General features: G+C 40.6%; 1 protein-coding gene and 1 long non-coding RNA gene across 6 annotated transcripts in view; one reads left to right on the top strand and one right to left on the bottom strand.

Annotated features, from left to right (window-relative positions):
- LOC138747020 (uncharacterized) overlaps nt 1-13,145 on the bottom strand; it is an 82,820-nt gene extending 69,675 nt beyond the window's left edge. For all 5 annotated transcript variants that reach the window (XR_011347240.1, XR_011347244.1, XR_011347241.1 and 2 more), the window contains exons 1-2: nt 12,850-13,145; nt 5,939-6,346 (exon numbers count right to left, since the gene is read on the bottom strand). This is a non-coding gene — a long non-coding RNA (uncharacterized lncRNA). The remainder of the gene's footprint in view (nt 1-5,938; nt 6,347-12,849) is intronic.
- Nucleotides 13,146-13,482: 337 nt separating this feature from the next.
- gna12a (guanine nucleotide binding protein (G protein) alpha 12a) overlaps nt 13,483-25,024 on the top strand; it is a 59,322-nt gene continuing 47,780 nt past the window's right edge. The window contains exon 1 of the mRNA XM_069906792.1: nt 13,483-13,895. Coding sequence (XP_069762893.1) covers nt 13,623-13,895 — 273 coding nt within the window. The 5' untranslated portion in view covers nt 13,483-13,622. The remainder of the gene's footprint in view (nt 13,896-25,024) is intronic.

The raw sequence follows: 25,024 nt of genomic DNA, 5'->3' as shown, positions 1-25,024 counted from the left end.
AGAATCGCTCCTCACAGGCTAACCCACTCATAACAGGACTCAATCTGAAGAACTTCTGCACTGCCTCGAAACCAGTACATTTTTTCTCAAGTAAGATAAAGTGCAGTTGCAGCGGAATTTCTCTGCTCTTAACCCTTTGGAACTAATATACTCCGTGTCCCCGCTTCCCAGGACTGGTTTTATACCCAACTGCCAGCAGGTTCATGCAATTTTTTTTTTTTAAACCTTTCATACTGTAGTTTACCCATGGAACCAGTCTAGAGTATATATTATGAAAGGTTAAAAGTGGCTGGAGTCCAAAGTGTTAAATTTAACCCCTTGAACAATGAAGGCCAATGTTCAATTTGCCTTCTTCATAACCTGTTGCACCTACAAACCAATATTTTGCAATTCATCCACCATCATCCACAAATTCTTCAGCACCCCAGCTCACTGCAATCTTTCACCATTTAAATAATAATCTGCTCTTCTAGTTTTCCTTTCAAAGTAGATGACCTCATATTTATCAAAGTTCAAAGTCCATGTCAACAGACATACATGACATCACATGCAACCCTGAGCTTCTTTTTTGAGAGAGCCTGGCAGAATTTTTACTTATTGGTAACTGTCAAGAAAAAATATGCATTCAAAAGATATAAACGAACAGTGCAATCAGAAAAAAAATGTTCAGTCATAAAGAATGTGCAAAGTAAGAGTCCTTTAAATGAGTCTTGGATTGAGTTTGTTATTTAGGAGGCTGATCATGGGGCTCGGTCTTGTGGCACCCATCCCTCTTTCCTGAGGGCTGCAGTGAGAATAGACCATGTGCTGGGTGGTAACCCAGTCCTACTGTGCCTGCAATAAATAAAGTTGACCGAACGTGACGTGACGTATTGACCGCCTTTTGGAAATCAAAGTACACAACCTCTACTGATTTTGCTCATAATATCCTCAAAGAATTCTGGTAAATTTGTCCCGAGTCCAAGCTGTGTCTTCCTGATAGAACAATTTTCATCAAGATGTCTCATTATTTAATTTAAAGTTTTAATTTGGACATACAGCACAGAAACAGGTCATTACAGCTCACAAGCCCATGCCATCCAATTAAGAACTCCTGCGGTGATGTCCTCAGGCCAGGATGATTGATTATTCAACAGTGGAGGTCTTCCTTAGAGTACCATTTCCTTTGCAATTACTGAGCTCAGCAGTTTGCTCTTCCTTCTTAATGCTGTTCCAAACTGTTGATTTTGGTAATCCTAAGGTTTAGGTGATGTCTCTTACAGTTTTATTCTTGTTTTTCAGCCTCATAATGGATTCTTTGACTTCCATTGGCACAACTCTGGTCCTCATATTGAAAACTGGCAACTACAAACTCCAAATGTGATCACAAGCTTAGAAGCAAGCCTAGCTCTCTTATACCTACACAAATGAAGCAATTAAACATACCTGAGTACTCACAAACACCTATGAAGCCAATGTCCCAAATATTATGATGCCCTGAAATGGGGAAACTATGCATTAAAAAAAGTTTTAATTTCTACATGGTCAAACTAAAATGAATACAAATAATCTTGAATAAAATCTAGAATGTAGATACATGTGAATTGTTTGATTACAAATTTAATACCATGGTGCACAGGGGAAAATAAAGAAAAAAATGATCTTTGTCCCAAACATTATGGAGGGCACAGTATATCATCTCTTATTATTGCCCTTATCTCATCCTTTAATTAACCATATAACAATTACAGCATGGAAACAGGCTATCACAGCCCTTCTTGTCCATGCCAAAACATTTACATTCTCTTAGTCCCACTGACTTGCATTCTGTCCATAACTTTCTAAACATATACCTATCCAAATTTTTCTCAAGACAATATTGTACCTCCCTCCACCAGAAGCTCCCTGAGTAAAGAAACTTCTCCTTGTGTTGCACCTAAACTTTTACCACTAACTCTCGCCTCATGTCCTCTTATTTGAATCTCCCCTATCCTCAATGGAACAAGTCTATCTACATCTACTCTAGCTATCGCCCTCAAAATTTTTAAAGACCTCTATCAAATCCCCCCTCAGCCTTCTACACTCCAAGGAATAAAGACCCAACTTGTTTAACCTTTCTCTATAACTTACAGTTGCACAGGATGTTCTTAATACATCCTGTGTAGAATGTAGTGAGGATGGTCTCATTCTGGTGAATCCTCTCTGAACACTCTCTATTTTGTTCACATCTCTCCTATAATTTGGTGACCAGACTGAACACAATATTCTAAATTTGTCCTCACCAATGACTTGTACAATTTTATGCTCTGATTTATAAAGGCCAGCATTCCAAAGGCCTTCTTCACCATACTGTCCACTTGAGATTCTACTTTTAGGGAACTGTGTACCATTATTCATAGATCTCCCTGTTCAATTGTATTCTTTAATTCCCTACCATTCACCATGTATGTCCTATTTTGATTAGTCCTACCAAAATTAGCACCTCAGCATTAAACTCCATTTGCCAACTTTTAGCCCATTCTTCTAACTTGCCCAAAACTCGGCAAGATTTGAAAACCTTCCTCACTTATCCACAACACCACCTAGCTTAGTATCATCTGCATACTTACTAATCTAATTTACCATCCCATCATCTAGATTAATGGTTCCCAACCTTTTACTTTCCACTCACATACCACTTTAAATATTCCCTAGCCATAAGTGTTCTGTGATTAGTAAGTGATTGCTTAAGGTGGTATGTGAATGGTAAGGGAAGGTTGAGAATCACTGCTCTAGACCCAATTATTACTGAAATATTTTGCTTGAGAAAAATTGTCATTGGCCCATTTCCTTTGGAGTTATGTGCACATAATGAATCAATTAGGTACGATTAAAACAGTGGTTTTCAAACTTTTTCTTTCCACCCACATACCACCTTCAGCAATCCATTATTAATCACAGGACACTTATGGCATAGGGAATACTTAAAATGGTATGTGAGTAGAAAGTAAAAGGTTGGGAACCACTGATCTAGATCATTAATGTATATTACAAACAACAATGGACCTAGTACAGATCCTTGAGGCACTCCACTAGCCACTGGCCTCCAACCTGATAGTCATCCACCACCACTCTCTGGCATCTCCCACTGTTGAATCTATTTTACTACTTCCAAATTCACACTAATGATTGAACCTTCGTAACTAATCGTCCATGTGAGACCTGGCCTTAATGAAGTCCATATAGACAACATCTACCACCTTACCCTCATCAATTTTCCTGGTAACTTTTTCAAAAAATTCACTAAGATTTATTGAACATAACCTTCCATGCACAAATCCATGTTGACTATTCCTAATCATACCATGTCTCTCTAGATAATTCTATACCATCTCTAAGAACATTTTCCATTAGTTTTCCCACCACTGACATCAAACTTACAGGCTGATAATTGCTCGGTTTACTCCTTGAACCTTTTTTATACAATGGAACAACATGCATAATCTGCCAATCCTCCAACACCATCCCCGTCACAAATGACATTTTAAATATTTCTGTCAGAACCCCTGCTATTTCTATACTGGCTTCCCCAAAAGTCCTAGGGAACATCTTGTCAGGACCCGGAGATTTGTCCACTTTTTTTTTTTTTAAAAAGCTCTAGAACTTCCTCCTCTTCAATCATCAGTTTCCGTAACTTCCCTACTTGTTTCCCTAACCTTACACAATTCAATATCTTTCTTCTTAGTAAATACTGAACAAATAGTTCCACACTTAGCTGACCGCTCTGATTCTCTAAGGGACCAATTTTATTCCTCACTATCCTCTTGCTGTTAATATAACTGTAGAAACCCTTTGGATTTTCTTTCACCTTATTTGCCAAAGCAACCTCATATTTCTTTTTAGCTTTTCTAATTTCCTTCTTCAAATCCTTTTTATATTCTTTATATTCTTCAAGCACTTCATTTTCTCCATGGTCTACCCCACCTCCTTTCCCTTCCAGCCAATTTTTCCAAATTATTTGATAGCCTTCAATATTTAATTCCTAATCTTCTTCACTCTGCAACTTCTTTGCACTGATTTGTACCACAAGTTCACTGACTTAAAAAAAATTCTTCAGGCATTTGAATATCATAAAATGCCGTTACACTCAGAGGCCTTCTTAAAATCTAGTAATCTTTGTGTCTTTTACATTTGAATTTTCTGTAATCCTCTCTTAATTTTCTGTTTTCTAACCTTTTCTTTGGTCTCTGCATTGCTTATTTCTGACTTTCCACAGGTTCCCATCCCACTGTCATATTTGTTTAAACCCTACCCAAAAGCATTAGAAAACAATTCTCCAAGGACATTGATCCGAGTCCTGCTCAGGAGTAGACAGTCCATTTTGTACAGAAATTACGATTGAGGTTCCACTTGTTCAATAATTTTCTAATATCAGAAGGTAACAAAGCTGTGGACATGAGCTTCAGCAGTAGATGTACTGAAGCAAAGTATTTAGTTTTCAAAGATTTAGTGTTGCCCAAAGCATGGTTATGAGATCAAAAGTCTTCCCAGAATCAAGAATCACCAATATAAATCATCTAATTGGTGTGAGTGGGACATGTGTGAAACTCAAATTTACTGCTATCTTCCCTCATATTGAAATATTACTGCAGTATTTATGCATCAAGAGTATATTATTGACTGTAAATCATTTTAAAACATTCTGACATTGTGAAACAGGCCATTTAAACACAAATTTGTTCCACAGTCATTCAATGAAAGCAGTTTAAAACAAGCTCTGATTCATTAGTTATTAAATGGTTTTTGGATCACTAGTTTTTGAAAAATCAACTCTATTCAATTGCATGTTTTCTCTCTCCACATTTTCTTAAATATTTAATTTTATATAATTTAGACAGTAACAGGTCATTTCAGCCCACGGGTCTGTCCGCCCAATTTATACCCAATTAACCTACACCCCTGGTAAGTTTTGAATGGTGGAAGGAAACTGGATTTTCCAGGGAAAATCCGCGCAGACACAGGGAGAATATACCAACTCCTTTCAGACAACGCGGGATTCAAATCTCAGTCCCAATTGCTGGTGTTCTAAAGGCATCGTGCTAACCACTGCACCAAGCGTGCTGCTGCATTGGAGTTTTATTTGTTGGAAATCAATAATCAATCATCCTAGCCGAGAATATCAGTGCAGGAGTTCTTTAGGATAGTTCCTTTTGCCAACCACCAACAGATGTTTCATCAGTTCCCTTCCTTCCATCAAAAGGTCAGAAGTGGAGATATCTGCTGATTATAACACAATGCTCAATTCCATTTTGTGACATCAAAAGTAGGTCATGGGCTGGGAATCCTGCAATGAATGGTTTACCTTCCTGACTTATGATGGAAAAGTAGGGAATGTAATCAAACACTTTTCACTTGCTTGGATGAATGCAGCTCCAACAACTCTCAAATGGCTGAAAACCATCCAAGACAAAGCAGCCCTTGACTGGTATCCCATCAACTTTGTTAAATATTCATTCCATTCAAAACTACCACAAAGTAGCCACAGTACCAGTTACAACATACAGTGCAGTTACTCACTCAGGTCACCCCTACAGCATTCTCCAAATAGTTGACCTTCCCCTACCCCACCACAAAGGACAAGTGCATCGACTGAAGATCGTGTCCTCGTCACTCACCAAGTACAGGTGCTTATCCTTTTATCCAAGATCCTTGGGACCAGACACTTCTTGGTATTCAGATTATTCCAGATTATGGAATTAAAAAGGCGGCAGTACAGATTCATGCAAAACATAAGCCCTTTTTTTATGGAACGACGCCACATTGAAGCCAGCTCAATAAGCATTGGCCGTCTTCATTACCTAGAATCCCCCATCCAGCTGGAACTACTCTGGGAAATAGAGCAGTTCCAGCTGTATGGCAGATTATGGGTAATCAAGACAGTCATTGATCATGCATCGAAATATAAAAAAAATAGGCTCACCTCACTGGGCTCTGCTGCACCCTTGTTTGTCTCCTTCCAATTCATCTAGTCTCTCTGCACTGGCTTGGGTGCCCGGGGGAAGCTTCCCATCACCTGCTCCTCCCTCAGGCTTAGCCGCTCCTCGGCTTCTCTCCCTCCGGCACCACCTTCTCCTCGGCTCTGGCTCGCTTCTCTCCTCCTTCCTCTCGGGCCATGGAGCTCAGCACCTGGGTCCATTCCCGGTGGCTCGACAGGCTCAGACTCTCCTGGCCGCCACTGGGCCTCTGCGCTCTTCAAGCTGCGTTCTTGCCTCACTCTCTCACCGTTCACCCACCCGAGTTGCGCTGCTGCTCTCTCCCCACTCGCCTGCATTGCGTTGCTGCTCTCACTCCTCACATGCATGGCCGAGCTGCGTTCTCTCTGGAACACCTGAAAATATACATACAATCGAGAAAGTTCGGTTTTCAAATGTTTTTGGTTTTCGGAATCACGGATAAATGGATAAGGACCTGCATATAATCGCTGACCTTTCATTGCTGTTGGGTCTAAACTCCGTACCCAACAGGACTATCTTCACCAGAAGGACTGCTGAGGTTTAAGAAGGTGGATTACTGCTAACTTCTCAAGGATTATTTCCAAGAGGTATATTCTGACTTTATTGTGAAAAAAATATTTGTTTAATTTCTTATTCCCAATATAATTCTTCTCATGTTACAGTATGTAAAAGGTCCACATTAACTTTAGCTAATTTCCTTTCCACCTATCGATCAATGCTATTACGAAATTTTGTATGTCTCTCTAGCCTACTCCATATTTTACTTTCTTTTTTCCTTATCAATGCCTTGGTGGTTCTTTAAATATCTGAATTTTTTCCAATATTCATACATTCCTTTTTATCTCCCATCATATTATACATTTTTCATTTGATCAATACCATCTTTAATTCCTTTGATGGCCAAGCCCTGGCATCTTTTACTAATGTATTGTTTTTTGTCTTAATTGCATATAAACTATCTTTAAATATTGGCCAGGGATTGTTTAAGATTATACTTTTCTTCCAACCTACCACAATCCATTTAAATCTCGAGGTTTGAAGTTTACCCTGATTTCAGATGGAATGAAATCATTTCCATCTTTATTATATCATATTGTGACCACTCTTCTCTAAACTACCTGATCTTCAATTTCTGCAAAAAACACTACATCTAAAATAGCCAGTATTGTGTTTCATTCCTCAACATCCAGAAATTTATCTTTTATGCTGTTACTGCTCATGTTGAATAAACATGCCAAGATTTCTATTATCCTTGATTTATCTCATGCTCTGCATTGTCAAGTTCTCTCATCAGTCTTTTGTCTTTACCCTACAAGTTCATTTATCCTTTCTAAATTTCCACACAACTCCAGTAGCAATCCACATATAATAATTACATTGATAAATCTGCTTTTTAATTTGAAATCTAGCAACTTGTATCCCTTTGGCAGAACCCCTTGTTGTCCTTGCACAATTTTCACCCAGACATATGCAGATTTGTCAAGGAAGGTTTGTCTAATTTTACTCAGCAATTCCAAAACTAGAACACGAGAAAGCATCATCAATATGAATCAACTCTCAAGACAGTCACCCTTAATTAATAATGTAGTACAGTAATATTTCTTTGATATTTTTGAGTGCTATTTAGGGTAAAATATTGTAATTTGGATTGGCTTCCTTTTTTAATTCTACTCAGAAAATAAGGGATATTATCTTTCAAGTGAAAAAGTGACAGTTTTTAGTGAGATTGATGTTGTATGTTTGACTAATGACCACATAAACAATAATTGAAAAGATCTAATAGTTCCCTTAAGCTTTCCTCACAACTGCTTTTCACATCGCCTTGAGAATATCTACATTTTAACTCCAATTAAATTTTTTTGTCGTGTGATCATTGCTTCAATGTAGGAAACTCCCCTCTCAATTTGTGCACGTCAGTCTCTCTTTCTGTGAAAACGATAAATTAAGTTGCTTGAGCAATAATTATTAAGAGCTACATTTGGGTTGGGACATTGAAAGATTACTCCCCTGCTTTCTTCAAAATAATGTCATATCTTTCACATCTACTGAGACAACATTACCTTTGGTTGAAGTGGACAATATTGAAAGCAGATATTGTGCTTACTGTTCGACATTCATATAGATTGTCAGAGTACATATATGACATCACACATAAACAAATTACTTTCTGTAAGCAAGGCAGAATTTCTATTACCAGTCACTGTAAAATGGAATCAATGAACTATAAAAAAAGTGATTGTGCAAATATAAAAGTATAAATATCTAGTAATAATTAATGAGAAAAGTGAGTCTCTGAATGAGTGATAGTTGAGGGATAGCAACTATTTCTAAACCTGGAGGTACAAAATCTCATGGCACCTTTACCTTGTTCCTGATGTAGAGCATGTCCAGGGTGATGTGGATCCTTGATAATTGCTGCTACTCCTCAGTGACAATGTTCCATGTAGATATTCTTGACAGTAGGAAGAGCTTTGCCTGTGATGTACTGGGTTGAGTCCACTACTCTGAGGATTTATCGCCTGGTTGGTGCCCCCAAGCCAGGCCATGATGTAGCTGGTCAGCACTTTGTCCACGACACATCAGTATAAGTTTAGCAGGTTTGCAATAACATACCAAACCAGAGGAGGAAGAGGCACTGATGTTCTTTGTTCACAAAGGCATTAATATGATGGGTCCAGGACAGGTTCTCCGAGATAGTGACCCCCCCCCCCCACAGAAATTTAAAATTACTCACCCTTTTCACATCTGATCCCCAAATGTAATCATATCCTGTGGCTTTTCTTTGTTAAAGTCTACAATCAGCTCCTTGATCTTGGTGACTGAGTGAGAAGTTATCGTTGGTACACCATTCAGCTAATTTTCAGTCTTCCTCCCTGTATGCTGACTCATTGCCCCCTTTAATACAGCCAACTACAGTGGTGTCATTAGGAAAAAAAGTCTATGGTTAGTTATCATACTGAGCCACTCAGTCACAGGCATCGAGCAGGGGACTAGGTACAGATCCTGGCAGTTGTTTGCCAACAAGAGTTTGATACTTCTAATTGGCTGGTAGAAAAATTTTGCAGGTAGAAAAATAGTGGGAGAGAATGAGTCCAATAATGAAGTATATAATGAGGCCACAAAAGATTGAGAAACAAATATGCAAAAAAGCAAACAATAAAACCAGGGAGTTGGTGCAGGGAGGGACATCCTTGAGTGAAGGTCAGTCAATTTTGAGAAATACGATCAAAACAATGACTCAGTATTTTCAGAGCAATGGGACACTTTCATAAGCAGATTAAAAGAAAAGCTCATAATTTACTTAGATCATTTGAGATAAAGGGTTTATTAGAAATTTAGGACAATAAGGATAATGATAGCACTGTATAGAGCAGCTATTCTCAATGGAGGACACAGCCCATTTAAGGGGACCACGGACTCAAATCTTAAAATATTTTTCATGTTTTTATGTAATTGGCAGAGGTACAGAAGAAACCAACTGAACTTGAAGGCTTCACAGGGAAGGAGGCCCATAACCTTTGAGCAGTGAACGAAGGGGGCCTTAGCCAAAAGATGGTTGAGAATGGCTGGTGTGTAGAACAGAAAATAAGAATGTTCTATTTTTCTGCAATAGAAAAGTGTCCAGAAGATTTCTGGTGTCCACTAGTTGTCAAACAGCAAATATCATGTGCAGATTGGATTGAATATATTGACAGCAGTTCGAAAGTTCTAAAGATCCTATGGGAGATGTCACAGAAGCTACGTATTTTTCAATCTCAGTTCAAGAGACTGCAAGCAGTCATGGCATTGTGGATATTGGAAACAATCTAGAAATTTATCGATTTGAAGAGATAACTTCAAAATAACTCAATGCCTACACACAATTTGAGAACTGTAACAGCAAAGAACTACCCCTCCACACTCCATGTCCCCTGATGATCCCATTCCGTTCTTATCTGAGGATGACGTGCATGCTGTCTTCAGGCGAGTGAATCCAAGGAAAGCATCTGGCCATGACGGAGTACCTAGCCGAGTATTTAAAAAACTGTGCTGACCAACATATTCATGGATATTTTCAATATCTCACTCCAGCAGGCATCAGTGTCCAAGAAGAGTGTAGTTACCTGCTTAATGACCATCGACCAGAAGCGTTTACATCAGCAGTGATGAAATGTTTTGAAAGGCTGGTGTTGAAGCATCTCAGCTCCTGTCTGAGTGGTGACATGGAAACATTCCAGTTCACCTATCGTAACACAGGTCTATAGCAGATGCCATCTCATTGACTTTAGACAAAGTCCTGGAAAACCTAGGCACCTGAAGATACATTCATCAGGGTGCTCTTTATCAACTTCTTCTTTGGCTTGGGTTCGCGGACGAAGATTTATGGAGGGGGTAAAAAGTCCACGTCAGCTGCAGGCTCGTATGTGGCTGACAAGTCCGATGCGGGACAGGCAGACACGGTTGCAGCGGTTGCAGGGGAAAATTGGTTGGATGGGGTTGGGTGTTGGGTTTTTCCTCCTTTGCCTTTTGTCAGTGAGGTGGGCTCTGCGGTCTTCTTCAAAGGAGGTTGCTGCCCGCCGAACTGTGAGGCGCCAAGATGCACGGTTTGAGGCGATATCAGCCCACTGGCAGGCACCAAGAGATTTCTTTAGGCAGTCCTTGTACCTCTTCTTTGGTGCACCTCTGTCACGGTGGCCAGTGGAGAGCTCGCCATATAACACGATCTTGGGAAGGCGATGGTCCTCCATTCTGGAGACGTGACCCATCCAGCGCAGCTGGATCTTCAGCAGCGTGGACTCGATGCTGTCGTTCTACTTCTTCAGGAGTTTGCGACGGTTTGGTATGACACCAGAAACCCTGGCAAATTTCTATAAACGTGTGGTGGAAAGTGTGCTGACTGGCTGCAACCTGTTCTGGTTTGGGGACATCAATACCTCTGAGCATAAAGCCCTCCAAAAGGTAGTGGACACAGCCCAGGACATCATGGGCAAAACCATCCCCACTATCGAGAATGCCGTCATTGGAGAGCAGCAGCAATCATCAAGGATCCACTGCTGCTATCAAGAAAAAGGAAAAGGTGCCACAAGACTTGCACTACCATTTTCAAGAACGGCTGCTACCTCTCCACCATCAGACTCCTCAACGACAAACCATCATTTAAGGACTCTTACATGTGCACTTTATTGATTAAAACAAAATTCTCTCTATATTGCAGAGTTTCTTTACATTCGTTATCTGTTTACAGTCCTTTGTTTATATGTATACAGTTTTTGTTTTGCACTATCAATAGGTGGTAATTCTGCCTTGCCTGCAGTAAAAGAATCACAAGTTGGCATGTGATGTCAATTATGTACTCTGACAATAAATCTGAAATCAAGATGCAACACAGAGTGAAAACAGGAACAGAAAAAGCTCTTCATTAAACAAAGTTTAAACGGGGTGGAAAATAAAAATACTGTAGATGCTGGAAATTTGCAATTTAAAAAAAATGTTGGAAGAAGATACATTATTAATGGGTCATGTTGAATGACCCATCATCAGAACCCTCTGTCTCTCTGCAGAGACTACCTGATCTGCTAAGTATTTCCAGCATTTTCTGCAAACATGTCATGACTGAGTTCATGGCATTCAGTACAGAGTACAATTGTATCCCCTAGGGTTAGGGCCTCTGTGAAATGTAATGTTGGTGATGCTCAAGAACTAGGCCAAACAATATACACAGAAGTGTCCATTGATAGAGGTGTCAAGGTAACATATGTGCAGAAGCTAAGGTGCATCTGAAGCTTTTTCAGAATAGGACATACGTGGTAAATGGGAGAGCATTGAGGAATACAGAAGAGCAGAAAGATTTAGGAGTAACGGTACATTGTTCCCTGAAGGTAGAAACTCACGTGAATAGGGTGGTGAAGAAGGCTTTTAGTATGCTGGCCTTTATCAATCATTGCATGGAATATAGGAGTTGGGAGGTGATGTTGAGATTGTATAAGACGTTGGTGCGGCCTAATTTGGAGTTCTGTGTGCAGTTCTGGTTGCCTAATTATAGGAAGGATATAAACAGAGTGGAGAGAGTGCAGAGAAGGTTTACCAGAATGTTACCTGGGTTTAAGCATCTAGAGTATAGGGAGAGATTGGACAGATTAGGTCTTTATTCTTTGGAGCGTAGAAGGTTGAGAGGGGATTTGATAGAAGTATTTAAGATTATGAAAGGGATAGACAGAGTGGATGTGGATAGACTATTTCCATTAAGAGGAGGAAAGATTAAAACAGGAGGACATGAGTTAAGAATTAAGGGGCAGAGGTTTAGAGGTAACATGAGGGGGAACTTCTTTACTCAGCGAGTGGTAGCCGTGTGGAATGATCTTCCGGGAGAAATAGTGGCGGAGGAGTCAATTGTATTATTTAAGAAAAGGTTGGACAGGTATATGGATGAGAAGAAGATGGAGGGTTATGGGCATTGTGCAGGGAGGTGGGACTAGAAAGGGGTGTTTGGTTCGGTGCAGACTAGAAGGGCCTAATGGCCTGTTTCCGTGCTGTAATTGTTATGTTAAGTATCAGTACCCAGATTGGACACTTTACATATATGCAGCAATAAATGAAAAACTTTCTAATAAAAAAAGACAAACTTAATATGTTTGGTTAAATTGCATACAGTCGTGTATGCAATTATTTGTATTACTTCAGATCTTTAACTTATTCATTGATGGCAGAGTTTTATAATTTTTTTGAAAGGGGAGAGAGTAGTTACACATGTCGCCAATTGTTAACCAGCCTAAGCCCGAAAGGTTAGTTTTGTATCTTTATCTTTGCTGTATGAGGGACAGGGTTTGACCCGCTAATCCAACACTGTGTTTCTACTTTTGTTCAAAGGCAGCATTAATGAGGGGAAATGTAGTAGTACCTGTAACGGTCATAGGTGTCAGCCACTGTTGTTGGTCCAGGATTGGATCGGTCCCTCTCTCTCATCTGAGATGAGCCTGGCAGTATTTGTTGATAACAAAGAAACATTTAAAAAAAATCTCAGCTGAAGGATGACCAGTTAAAATTTGGAAAGTCGAAAAACAGTAGCAGCTGGGGACAATCATTGCCAAGCCCTCGTTCTCTTCTCATGGGTGAAGAGGGGAGGGGGGGAGGAGAGGAGGGAAGATCGGTCTTCAATCTGTAAATTAATTGACAGAATACATTTAACGGCTGCGACCCCACCCACGTTTGCTTCAAAATCTCAGCGAGAGTTACAAATTTGTTGGCAGACGGTCCAATCAGCGATTGACAGCCTTGATTGACAGGCGGATTGGCCAATCCAACCGAAGCACCTTTTTTCTTCCGTCCTAGGCATCACCAGCAGCCAATAGAAAGTTCGGATGGCTTCTTACCCCTCCCCCCCCGACCGCCGCCTATTGTCTTGATGGGCAAGCGTCGTGATCGAATGAAGGGCGGCGAGTGCGGTGACGGGCAGGTCCGCTAGCCAATCAGGTGGCCGGCCGGGTAGGCGGCTGCGAGAGCGATCTTTCTCCCCCCCGCCCCCGCCCCCGGTGAAGTTTTCGCCCTTCAGTCGGTGAATGAATGGGGAGGCGGACGTTGTTTCGTTAAAGTTTCCGCCTGGATTTTTTTAAACTGTCCCGGAACGGGGTTTCGACCAAGTTATTTCCCCCCCTCGCAGCTGCGGTGACGGCGATGGCCGAGTTCGTCCAGCGCCTGGGCGCTTGTTTCCCGGCCTGTCAGTCGAGTCAGAGCGACCGGGCGCAGCGCCGAAGGAGCCGGGAAATCGACGCCCTGCTGGCCCGGGAGAGGCGCTACGTGAGGCGGCTGGTGAAGATCCTGCTGCTGGGCGCCGGCGAGAGCGGCAAAAGCACCTTCCTCAAGCAGATGAGGATCATCCACGGCAAGGACTTCGACGGCAAGGCGCTGGAGGAGTTCAGGGACACCATCTTCGAGAATGTTATTAAGGTAGATCGGGGGGGGGGAGGGGTGAGGGGAGAGAGGGGGGGTGAGGGGGGAGAGAGGGGGGGTGAGGGGGGAGAGAGGGGGGGTGAGGGGAGAGAGGGGGGGTGAGGGGGGAGAGAGGGGGGGTGAGGGGAGAGAGAGGGGGGTGAGGGGAGAGAGAGGGGGGTGAGGGGGGAGAGAGGGGGGTGAGGGGAGAGAGAGGGGGGTGAGGGGAGAGAGGGGGGGTGAGGGGAGAGAGGGGGGGTGAGGGGAGAGAGAGGGGGGTGAGGGGAGAGAGGGGGGGTGAGGGGAGAGAGGGGGGGTGAGGGGAGAGAGAGGGGGGGTGAGGGGAGAGAGAGGGGGGGTGAGGGGAGAGAGAGGGGGGGTGAGGGGAGAGAGAGGGGGGGTGAGGGGAGAGAGAGGGGGGGTGAGGGGAGAGAGAGGGGGGGTGAGGGGAGAGAGAGGGGGGGTGAGGGGAGAGAGAGGGGGGGTGAGGGGAGAGAGAGGGGGGGTGAGGGGAGAGAGAGGGGGGGTGAGGGGAGAGAGAGGGGGGGTGAGGGGAGAGAGGGGGGGTGAGGGGAGAGAGGGGGGGTGAGGGGAGAGAGGGGGGGTGAGGGGAGAGAGGGGGCGTGAGGGGAGAGAGGGGGCGTGAGGGGAGAGAGGGGGCGTGAGGGGAGAGAGGGGGCGTGAGGGGAGAGAGGGGGGGTGGGGGGGGGTGAGGGGAGAGAGGGGGGGGTATTGGGCGTGGGAACTCTCAGACCAAGGTTATCATTTAACCACCGATTCAAGGGGAGGGGGGGGGGGTGTGGGGAACCAGATGAGAGGAGGTTGAGCTAATGTTTGCCCAGCAATTTTTTTAAAAAAAACACCCAATTGCATGTAATCGATATTTTTAAAAAAATCTTCCATTTGTAGCCCCCACCCCCATTCAATTTCGTGTATAACGAGACTCTCTGAAGCGGATATTTAGCCAGTGTTTCCCTTTGTCATCCGTTGAAGGGGAATCTTTTGTGATGAACTCGTCAGTCCAGTTTGGAACAGACAACATCCAATTCAGAACCTTTTTGAAAGGGACATTTTTTTTAAAAAAAAAAGGTGAATCTGAACTTTTTTCTGGACTTTTCATGGGTGGGTACAAGGGGGTGATTTTTCTCAGAGCGTAAATTCAACCAAAGTTTCAACTGAAACTCGAATGAATGTGTTCCATGTACATACAAGCTGCTGTTGGCACGATAACGCTTTTGTTACACTTGTAGACAAAATACTGTGTGTGTGTGTCTTGATGGAAAGCAATTAAATCTCTTATCTCAAAAGCCCCCCCCCTCCCCCTGGTCTATTAGCATGTCGGACTTGTTTTAAATTATGCTTCATTTATATTTAAGCCCTCTGCTTTTGTGATAACTGAGTGCTTTTTTTAAAAAAAACCACAAGATTTCGACTCTGCATATGATATTTTTGGGTCAAAACAAATTTCTGTTTTTTTAATATTAGCTAATTAATTCTAATACTGTAGTAAATCCCAACTAAAGTCGTTTAACAAGAAAATACTAATGATGAGGTGAAATCTCCAATCTGTATCTTCAGAAATTTACTCTTATAATTTCAAAATTGTTGTTTTTTTATATATAAGAAGACCAAAACTGGACAGCTTCGTTAATTTGGTAATGTTTTTAATGCTTGTATGTTAGTCCCCGATTGGCTGAATATGGTCACTTGGTTATCGCTGATGGTTAAAGTGACTTTGTGGCACAATTTTGGAATTGTGGTACATCTCTGAAAGATGGCACCCCATTTGGCAGTTGCCATCTTTGATCATTTTGTTTTAAAAAAGCGATCGAGTTCATGTTTAGCTTGATACCAAGGCTGAGTATTTTGCTTGTTTTGGAAAGAAGCAAAATTGTTCGTATCCTGATTAGTGATAAAATCTTTCACTTACAGGAAAACCAGTATGTAGGACAACTCAGGAAACATGAAAAGTAATTTTAGAGGAATATTCACTGGGGTTACTTATTTGTGGTCTCAGGATGATTCAATTTGTGTAAACTACATGTTGAGTGTTTGCAGATTGAAATTAACTTTTCAAAATTCTATTGAAGCTGTACATGAATGAACTTTTGTGCATTTTATTGATTTGTGTCCAACTGCCTCTTCCAAAGAGTCTATGCAATCCTATTAAAAGCCCAGAAAAAGTTCTGATTCACCTTTTTTTTAATCATGTCCCTTTCAAAAGGTTCCGAATTTGGTTGTTGTCTCTTTGTTATGCATTCCAAATTCTAGCAATTTACTGCCTTGTGAGAAATAGTTTAATTCACAATGACATCGTGAGGACTTTCTTTTATTGCTTGGAAAAAAAAGTTTCTCCGAGGTCCTTTATAAGCAGAGAAGAGGGAATAGATAACCCCCTTTTTTCTTTCCCCCCCCCACCACCCCTTTATAAATGCACCTAATGAGAGGCCCAGAGTTTTGGAATTAGTCTTTGGTTTTTCAAGATCAAGACATTTTTCCTAGAATGTAAAAAAAAAATGGAATAGAGTTTCTCAGTGTTTGTGAAGGATTTAGAAGAGTTTCCACCAATGAACTAGTGCTTCTCCTTGACAAATTTACTCTTTAAAAATGGAGTGAAAGAGACCCAAAACCTTTTGCAGGAGACTTGGGTGCAAAATCAGAATGGAACTCCAATTTGAATTAAAAGAAAATGGTGGTATTAAAACCACGTACAAATGTGGAAGAACAAAGAATGAATGGATTAGAGTAATGGCCACCAGTACAAATAGTTCTAACGTTTAAATAAAAGGCCAGACTGGCTGGAAAAATATTTTGATAATCTGTTAATGAAGGGAAATACAAACTTTGGTTTGCTTCATGAAAATGTATGACTGAATAGGAATAATGTATAGTTAAACTGCACCAAATAGTTGTAGAATTTTGCTTTGGTTCTTGATGCATTTTTTGAGGCTGAACACACAAGGTGAAGAAAGTCGAGGGAATGGACTTGTTCATAAGTCTTGCTTTCATTTTATTTATTTTTTGACACTTATTATCTTGTGTCTTTTGTCACTTTTTGGGTTGAATGCTCTTTAGGCTGCCTTCAGATCTTATCCTCTATCTGTCTGGAGCTCATACTACCATGTCAATGTCATTATTATCCCTGAATGTACTGAACCATGTTGGATCCAGGTCTGGTCCACTTTTGTTTCAAAATTTCTCAATCTTGTCTTCTGTGGTCTTTCTATAGCTGAGATTTTTTTCTGGTATCAAATTCTTCCCACATGTCTCAATCTTAATTTTGACTTCCTTTATCTCTTTTCCTGTTACTTCACAATTGGTGGCTGTTTCTTGATAGTATTCTGAAATATCCTCCTCAAATCTCTGATCTTCTCTTTTAAGATTTTTATTTTGAAAGCTGTCTCTTCAACTGAGCATTTAGTCATTTAATCTAATGTATCTCTAAATGAGGCACACTGTTAAATTTATTTGCTGTGTGCTTCCTTGGAATGTAAATCAGTAAAGAAATTGACACTTCGAGTACATGGTCTTTGCTGTTCAAGATGATGCATTTGGGTGAGATTCTGTTATGCTCTTAAATATTCTTGGGCTCAGTGAAAAATCAACTAGAGTCTTATTTGATTGTTGCATTTATAAATTTGGCAGCCTACCCCAGTTTTACTGTAGCGCTTCCCAAGGTCCGATGCCTTGAACTCCAGCAGGTCTGAAAGATTTGGTGATGAATGGCTGCGCTTTCTTTAATATTTACTTTGTGCTTATTTAACATTTTTTTTTGACTCCCCAATGGGTGTTGGTTGCTGTTCTGGACTGCATTTATGATCAGAGGATAGGAGTGTGGAATTGAACACATGCCTATCATGACTGTACAATATGAGAAGGTTAATACAAAATAAATGAAGAACTGGGGCTGTGATGCTCCAAATATGAAAACAATCTTTCATGATTCCAAGATTCAGAGAATTTGCAATATTTCCTTCAAACCACAGTATTGAAAGCTAATTTGCCTAACAAAGTGACTTTTGCCTTTTAATCTAGCTTTTGGCTGGTCGTTATGTGAACTGAAATGCATCTCGTCTGTAGCCATATAGGAAAAAGCCATTCAATCCATTGTCTACACTAGCTCTTGGTATGATCCCATTCTTTCACATCATTTGTCTCCACTAGCAGTAATTTAGCACTCAATGAATTTCACTGAGGTTATGGGGAGAACCAAAAACTCCATTTAAAAAAAAAACTCTGAGCTGCTGGAGTTAGGCACCAAAAGCTCTGCATACAATGCTGTTCCCAGCATTTTGGCCAAATGCAAGAGAAACTGATTATTGGTGAACAATTTTTCCCTAATGTAGGTGATCTCTTTCATGAATTTGTAAGATGTTTGTATGGATCTTGATCAAATTAGATTTTGGGCATTAGAAATTTTCCATTTGATAGGTTAAAAATTGTGGTGAGATTTTCTATGGTTCTGTCCTAATGTCTTATAAAATAATCCTTTCTCCTACCCGAGTCATGGTGTAAATTTTTTTGTTCACTTGGATTCTTCACATTTACTTTTGGTTAAATGTTTCAACAAATTAATTGTAGTGTTTGCAGAAACCTTTGAATCAAGAGCCTGTTACTGAGTAGCTCCTTGGCAAGTTGAGCAAAATGTGTTTGACACATAGTTTTCATTAGTTTCTTAAGCCAGTAATGTTTTTGCTTGCATGTTTCTTGTAGTTTAGAGTTGGATTTTAAGGTGAGTTGGATTTTGCTCTTTTTGCATATGCATCACCTGGGGCTGTTTGAAAATACAGCACTTAAAATTTGTTGATTGGCAAAGTGGGTTGTCTAATGTGGATACTCCCAAAATCTGTCCAGATTTTTATCTTGTAGGTAGGGGGTCTCACAACAGTTACTTCAAGTCATCTTTCCCACTTTTGAGATGTGTATCCAGCAAGAGTTTTCCTTATTTCCGAATGCCGGTTGAGCTTGATTGTCCTTTTGTGATGCATGTCTTTGATTGTACAAACTTATTCCAATGAACATTTCAGAATGTTAACAATACGCAGCAACGAATTATCAGCAGGTATGTCAACAGTTTGCTATCCATTTGACTAATACGCTGGGTGGGTCACGTCTCCAGAATGGAGGACCATCGCCTTCCCAAGATCTATGTTCTATGGCGAGCTCTCCACTGGCCACTGGTGCACCAAAGAAGAGGTACAAGGACTGCTTAAAGAAATCTCTTGGTGCCTGCCACATTGACCACCGCCAGTGGGCTGATCTTGCCTCAAACCGTGCATCTTGGCGCCTCACAGTTCGGCGGGCAGCAACCTCCTTTGAAGAAGCCCACCTCACTGACAAAAGACAAAGGAGGAAACACCCAACCCCAACCAACCAATTTTCCCTTGCAACCGTGCCTGCCTGACCCGCATCGGACTTGTCAGTCACCAATGAGCCTGCAGCTGATGTGGACCTACCCCTCCATAAATCTTGGTCCACGAAGCCAAGCCAAAGAAAGACTCTGAAATGTGTTGATCTCTCTACTCTCTATAGAGACTTTCAAAGGCATACTGCCAGAGATGACCTGCACAGAAGACGATCCCAGTATAAGCAGATACAGACGTGTGAAGGAAAATGTTCTGCCTCAAGGAGATTTGTTAGATGATGAAGAGAGGGATCCATACTTCTGACACTTTTTAGCCTTGTTCATCAGCTTCCCAAGAGCATTTGGAGGCTTTTGCTATGGCAAGGTCAATCAAGATCAAATTGACCAGCACTGCTGTTGTCTAAACACATGAAACTCCTCTCTCACCACCAAGCCTTGGGATGCACCTAAAAAATCGGCAGTTTTGAATGTGAAAGCCCTTTGTCACGTTTTGGATTCTTTCTCAAAAGTCGGAATCGGGGAAAATGTTTCCCCTCAAAATGCTTTTGCTTCATATTCCAACCCCGCCTAACCTAGGTCTTGTATCTGTCCTGACCATGCACAGTGACGCACCCACCTGCAGGCCAAACCTTTAGCGCAAAGCATTTTTCATTCAAATATATTTTTAATAATAAATTATTCCAACTTTCCTGTTCTCTAAATGAATTTAAATGAAATAAAAATGGAAATGGGAAAGGAAAAATACTTGCGCTCGTGACATCATAAGGGAAGTTAGGTTGTAATGTGTGTTACATGCATGAGCACGTGAAGTCGTACAGTGGCTCCACATTTAACAGGGACAATGGGAGTGTGACTCTAGCAGTGCAGGGAAGCAGGTAGGCACCACCAGCACCTTTCTTCCCCACCCCCCCGCACCTTGCTGAGTGAGTTTTAGAGTAGGTGTGTGTCCCCATGCAGTTACCCAATGCACCCTGTTAACACATGCTCAGGTGCTGACCCTGCACCAGGCTGCTGTTCATTGATTTCAGCTGTGTTTAATGCAATCATTCCACAGAAGCTGGTGGAAAAGCTGTCCTTGCTTAGGACTCCTCACCCCTCTCTCTTCCTAACAGAAAGACCTATCAGTCCGGGTCAGTAGCAAAATGTCGAGCACATTCATGCTGAACACTGGTGCACCTCAGGACGGTGCTTAGCCTGTTCACGCTACTGATCCACGACTGCATGGCCAAATCAAGCTCCAACAGTGTATTCAAGTTTGCAGATGACACAACAGTAGTTGACCTCAACAGAGAAGTGGAAAATCTCATGACCTGAGTCTTAACATGGACGAGATGAAGGAGATGATCCTGGACTTCAGGAGAACCAGGAACAACCATCCTCCGCTACACCACCAGGCTAACGAACAGCTTCCTTCGACGGCCAGTTAGAATGCTCAACAACCAAAGCTAACCATCCGAGACTCTCGTACAAAACGGAATCTATCTATCTATCTATCTAAATGTTTATTTATTTATTTATTTATATAGATTAAATACTTGTCCTGCATATGTATTGTTTATCTGTGTGTGTTTTGTCTGGTTGTGTGTCTGCGTGATTTTCACCAAGGACCAGAGAACGCTGTTTCGTTGGTTGTACTTGTGCAATCAGGTGACAATAGACTTGATTCCAAAGAATACAAGCCTACCCTTTCTAATCTTTTCTCTGAAGATGACGTATCTGATCCAAGTATTAGTCTACTTTATTAAATGTTTTAACTGCTTCCAATGTATCAACATTTTTTCCACCTATCCTCTTGTATAAATACCAAAACTGTGCACAGTAATTTGAATATGATCTCATCAAGTCCTTTTATAATTGAAGTCCAGTGGCCTATAATTAAAAGTGGGTGATGAGGTCACAGTACATCTATGTGTACAGTATCGTATTTTAACTCTTATAGCGTGCACAAACATGTAACATGTGGAAAATTAAGTTTAAAAAAAAAAGTTCTCATTATAGCGCACGCATATACTGTGCGCATATCGTATTAGTCGGTCCTATCCAGCACTTTCATAATATGTCCTATAAAAGTCACAAAACAGCAAATACATGTGCAGATAACATTATTAGCCTGTATAGCTATTACCTGTGTTTGATCTAGCCTAATGAGCCATAATCCAAAAATTTGTATAAAAGGGCCTCGTATTTTGGCTTTGAGATCTAAAGTAGGTCTGACAGTGTGGGTTATCAAATGCAAATCTTGTAATGCTAATATCTTGTAATATTCAAATTAAAAGTAGCAGGCTAAACCTTTAGCACAAAACATTTTTCATTCAAATATATTAATGCTAATATCTTGTAACTTCAAATTAAAAGTAGTTATGGGAGCAGAAAAAAAACTGACAACAGAGCAGCAGCAGCAAAAGAGGTTGGTAAATCATCCATTTGTAAAAGGAGAAAAGAGAAAGATGAGCTTGAGAAGATGAATCCACAAAAAAGTGCATGCTGTGGCCCCAAAGCTCAATGGCCCCAGTTAAGAGTCTTACTTGATGGAGTGGGTTCTTAGTCAAATTAAGGGTGAACCACTAAAATGGGTGATCTGAGGCAGCTCATCTCTGGGTGTCCTTTTGCTCCTCAAACAAGCCATTGCTTGTACAGGAAAAGTCCAGATGCTAGAACACCTGAGAATCCTGACTTTTTGAAACCTCAATCTTTCTAAATTCAGTGGGCTTTTGTGTATGTGAAAGTACCACAGATGCACAGAGGCAACAAGCAATCATGCTTAGGTAATCTTATCACAAACAAATATATTAGTATACTGTATTTTTTTTTACAATGTTCAGTTTTAAACATAATTTCAAGCATTCCTCAGTTTCTGGTAGTGAAAAATTATTTAAAACTGCTCATTTTGAGAAATGAATCATGCTGCATGTGAAAGAATAAATAATCAAAATTTATCTGTTCATCTATTTATTCTTCCTTAAATTTGGATTTTAAAAGTAGTGCCTGAGAATCCAGAAAATCCAAAACTCTAGACTGACTCAATCCCTGAGCAATCTGTATTTTCAGTCTTTTTCTGAATTCTTTAGTGAGCTTCTGATGATGTCATCAGGCCCTGAAAACAGTACAACTCCGATTATCTGAAATCAGATTCACCAAAATCCTCATAGATCCAAATTTATTTTTTTGAGCTAAACTGATCAGGGTCCTCAGGTTCCCAGTGGTGGCAGCAGTAGAGCTTAGACTCCCGCCATGACTGGGACCTCGGTGGGGAGGTGTTGGTGATTGGCAGTGGCCAGCTTGTTTTTGGTGAGGATTAAACATTATTTTAATGCTTAAAAAGCCTTGTTTGTTTTTGTTTAAACACTGTTACAAGTGATTTGCTGTTGCTACTGGGCTGTTTTTTAAAAAAAAAGACTGGTTCTCTGGGGTTGGGGGGGGGGGGGGGACATTTATCCAAAATAGGCCTGGTCCTGATCATATTGGATAATCGGAGTTCTACTGTAATAGAGTAAATACATTGTGTTGCTAGTTTGGCAAAATTTACACTGGTAGCAGTTCAATGGAGGGTTGAATGAAGGGGTGAAAGCAGTTTGGCGATGTTCACAGCAGAAAAAGGATACATGAGGTGGAGTGATACAGATTGGTGTGTGTTTAAGAGGGAGAATAAAGAAAGAAAAGGGATGGAAGAAAGATAGCAGGAACTTTGATCTGGAATTTTGTGAGATATCTTGTTTGTTTCACTGGATGATTACCATTCACGATATGCTGTGTAATTTGTCACATAATTTATCATGTCAGATAATTGATGTTTTTTTTTTAAATTGTTTTAGGTTTTTTTTTTGACTGACACATGAGGTCTGGCATGTAACCTGAGATTTTCATTGATAAGAACAGAAAATGCTTTAGAGATTTGCAAATTTTCATGTAAAACAACGCATACTTGTAGTTTTTTAAACTTTCCATAATATTGGAATCCTTGAGAATGTTGCATTGCAGAAGGTTTGCAGGGATATGGAGCAAATGGGACTTGGTTGGCATGGGCAATTGGGCTGAAAGGCCTGTTTTCATGCTGTTGAACTCGAACTCCAGTCTATTTTTCAATGGTTTTGCAATCCAATTCGATCTATTCTCTTTCCCTGTATCCTACAATCTCCATTGAAACGAATGGGCTTGCAGATCCTGTGTTGAGCAGCAAGATCTTGGTCTGCTGATGTCAATGGGTAATCCAGCAGTAGAACAAAGCCAGGATATTGCCATCAGTACTTGCCCATTAAGTCTGAGCGTCTGCATTTTGTGGAGTCCCAAACTGGCACTTTGAACATTGCATAGGGTTCCTTGCAGAGCTATTGCCTTGTCATAATCAAAGAATTCCTGATTTGTCCATTGCAGTACAGATTAATTCATGATAATAGTGACCGATAATTGCACATTGCAAGGTGTATGAATTTTTCTTCTTTGTACTTTGTGGGGGAAAGATGATGCCTGAAACATCTTGAGCCAAAATGTTGATTTCCACTCTTTCCTTTCCCCCACCCCCCCATAAAAAAAAGATTCTTCATAGATGTCTAAAATGCTGTCTCCCCAGTTCCTCTGTTTTCTCAGGATTCCAGCATCTTCAGTCTTGTCTGTCTCCTCATGCTTTCTCCCTAGTCATGATCTTAAGGTTGCCACTGTTGAGTCCACCCACTTAACCACTGATGGTCAATGTGCTTCAACAACATTAAAATGCATTTATTGATCACCTAGCCTCTTGTTTTCATCACTTGTTTTTGAAACAACTTGCAATTCCTGATTCATTCTTGTTCAGATATTTGTCAAATGGAGGATGTAGTAATGGAATTACAATTGTTTTAGAAGAAAACAATACCATTTGGTTGACTAACAAAATCCTTTCCTGTATTTTGTGTTTGCATCCCTGTGGGAATACATGAAGCATTTGCCTAAAATGGAGGCTTCATTTTAAAAAACTTTTAGATGATATTCTTGTGAATTTTTGTTTTTAATAATTTCCCAAAATATTGTGAATTCTTGTTTTCTGGGCTGGATTATAAAGTATACGAGTATCAGCTCTTTGGGCAATCGCATAACTCTTTTCCAAAATAGTACACCAGCTTCTTTCTACCCTTTGTGTTTTCTAACACAATTCATATTTTTGTCATGCAATTGAATAATCAGACTTCACATTAAATATGATCCCATAAGATTCTAACTGCTTTGAAATAAAAAAAATTGCATTCTGCCCAGCCTTGTGCATTAGTTCATTATTACTTGTAAATCCTTATTTAATGCTACATTTTAATGGTAGTGGATACTAAAGGCAAGGCACAGTAGATTTCTAATACTATGTGGTAGCCTTGGTTGAAATTGAAGTATATAATTTCAGTACTGTACCTTTACAATTTCAAATGCTTCTGACAAATACTGTTTTGTCACTTACTATATCCCAACTATGGTAACTGAAGGAAATAATTTTATTGACGAAATGTAAAGTTGGGAGAACCTCCCCTTTGAGAAGGAGAAGCGGGAGATGACCCTACAAGATGGTAAAGAAAAAAATGCTGGAAAAACTCAGCAGGTCAAACAGTGTCCTTTATATAGCAAGATGAAGATACATAACTGGCATTTTGGACTTGAGCCATTACAGCTGGCAAAGGTTAAAGTATCTCATGTATGTTGCATTTTTAATGTATCATTAGGTGACAATAGGCCTGAGGTTGGTACAAATTTTGTGATCATAAATTGTTAATTTAACTAAGGCTAATTTAATTTGCTGAGGTTCTTCGGAGTGAGAATAAACATA

The sequence above is a fragment of the Narcine bancroftii genome, chromosome 12 (genome assembly GCF_036971445.1).
Source record: "Narcine bancroftii isolate sNarBan1 chromosome 12, sNarBan1.hap1, whole genome shotgun sequence".
Lineage (NCBI taxonomy): Eukaryota > Metazoa > Chordata > Chondrichthyes > Torpediniformes > Narcinidae > Narcine > Narcine bancroftii.
This window is presented reverse-complemented; position numbering and strand designations above follow the sequence as displayed.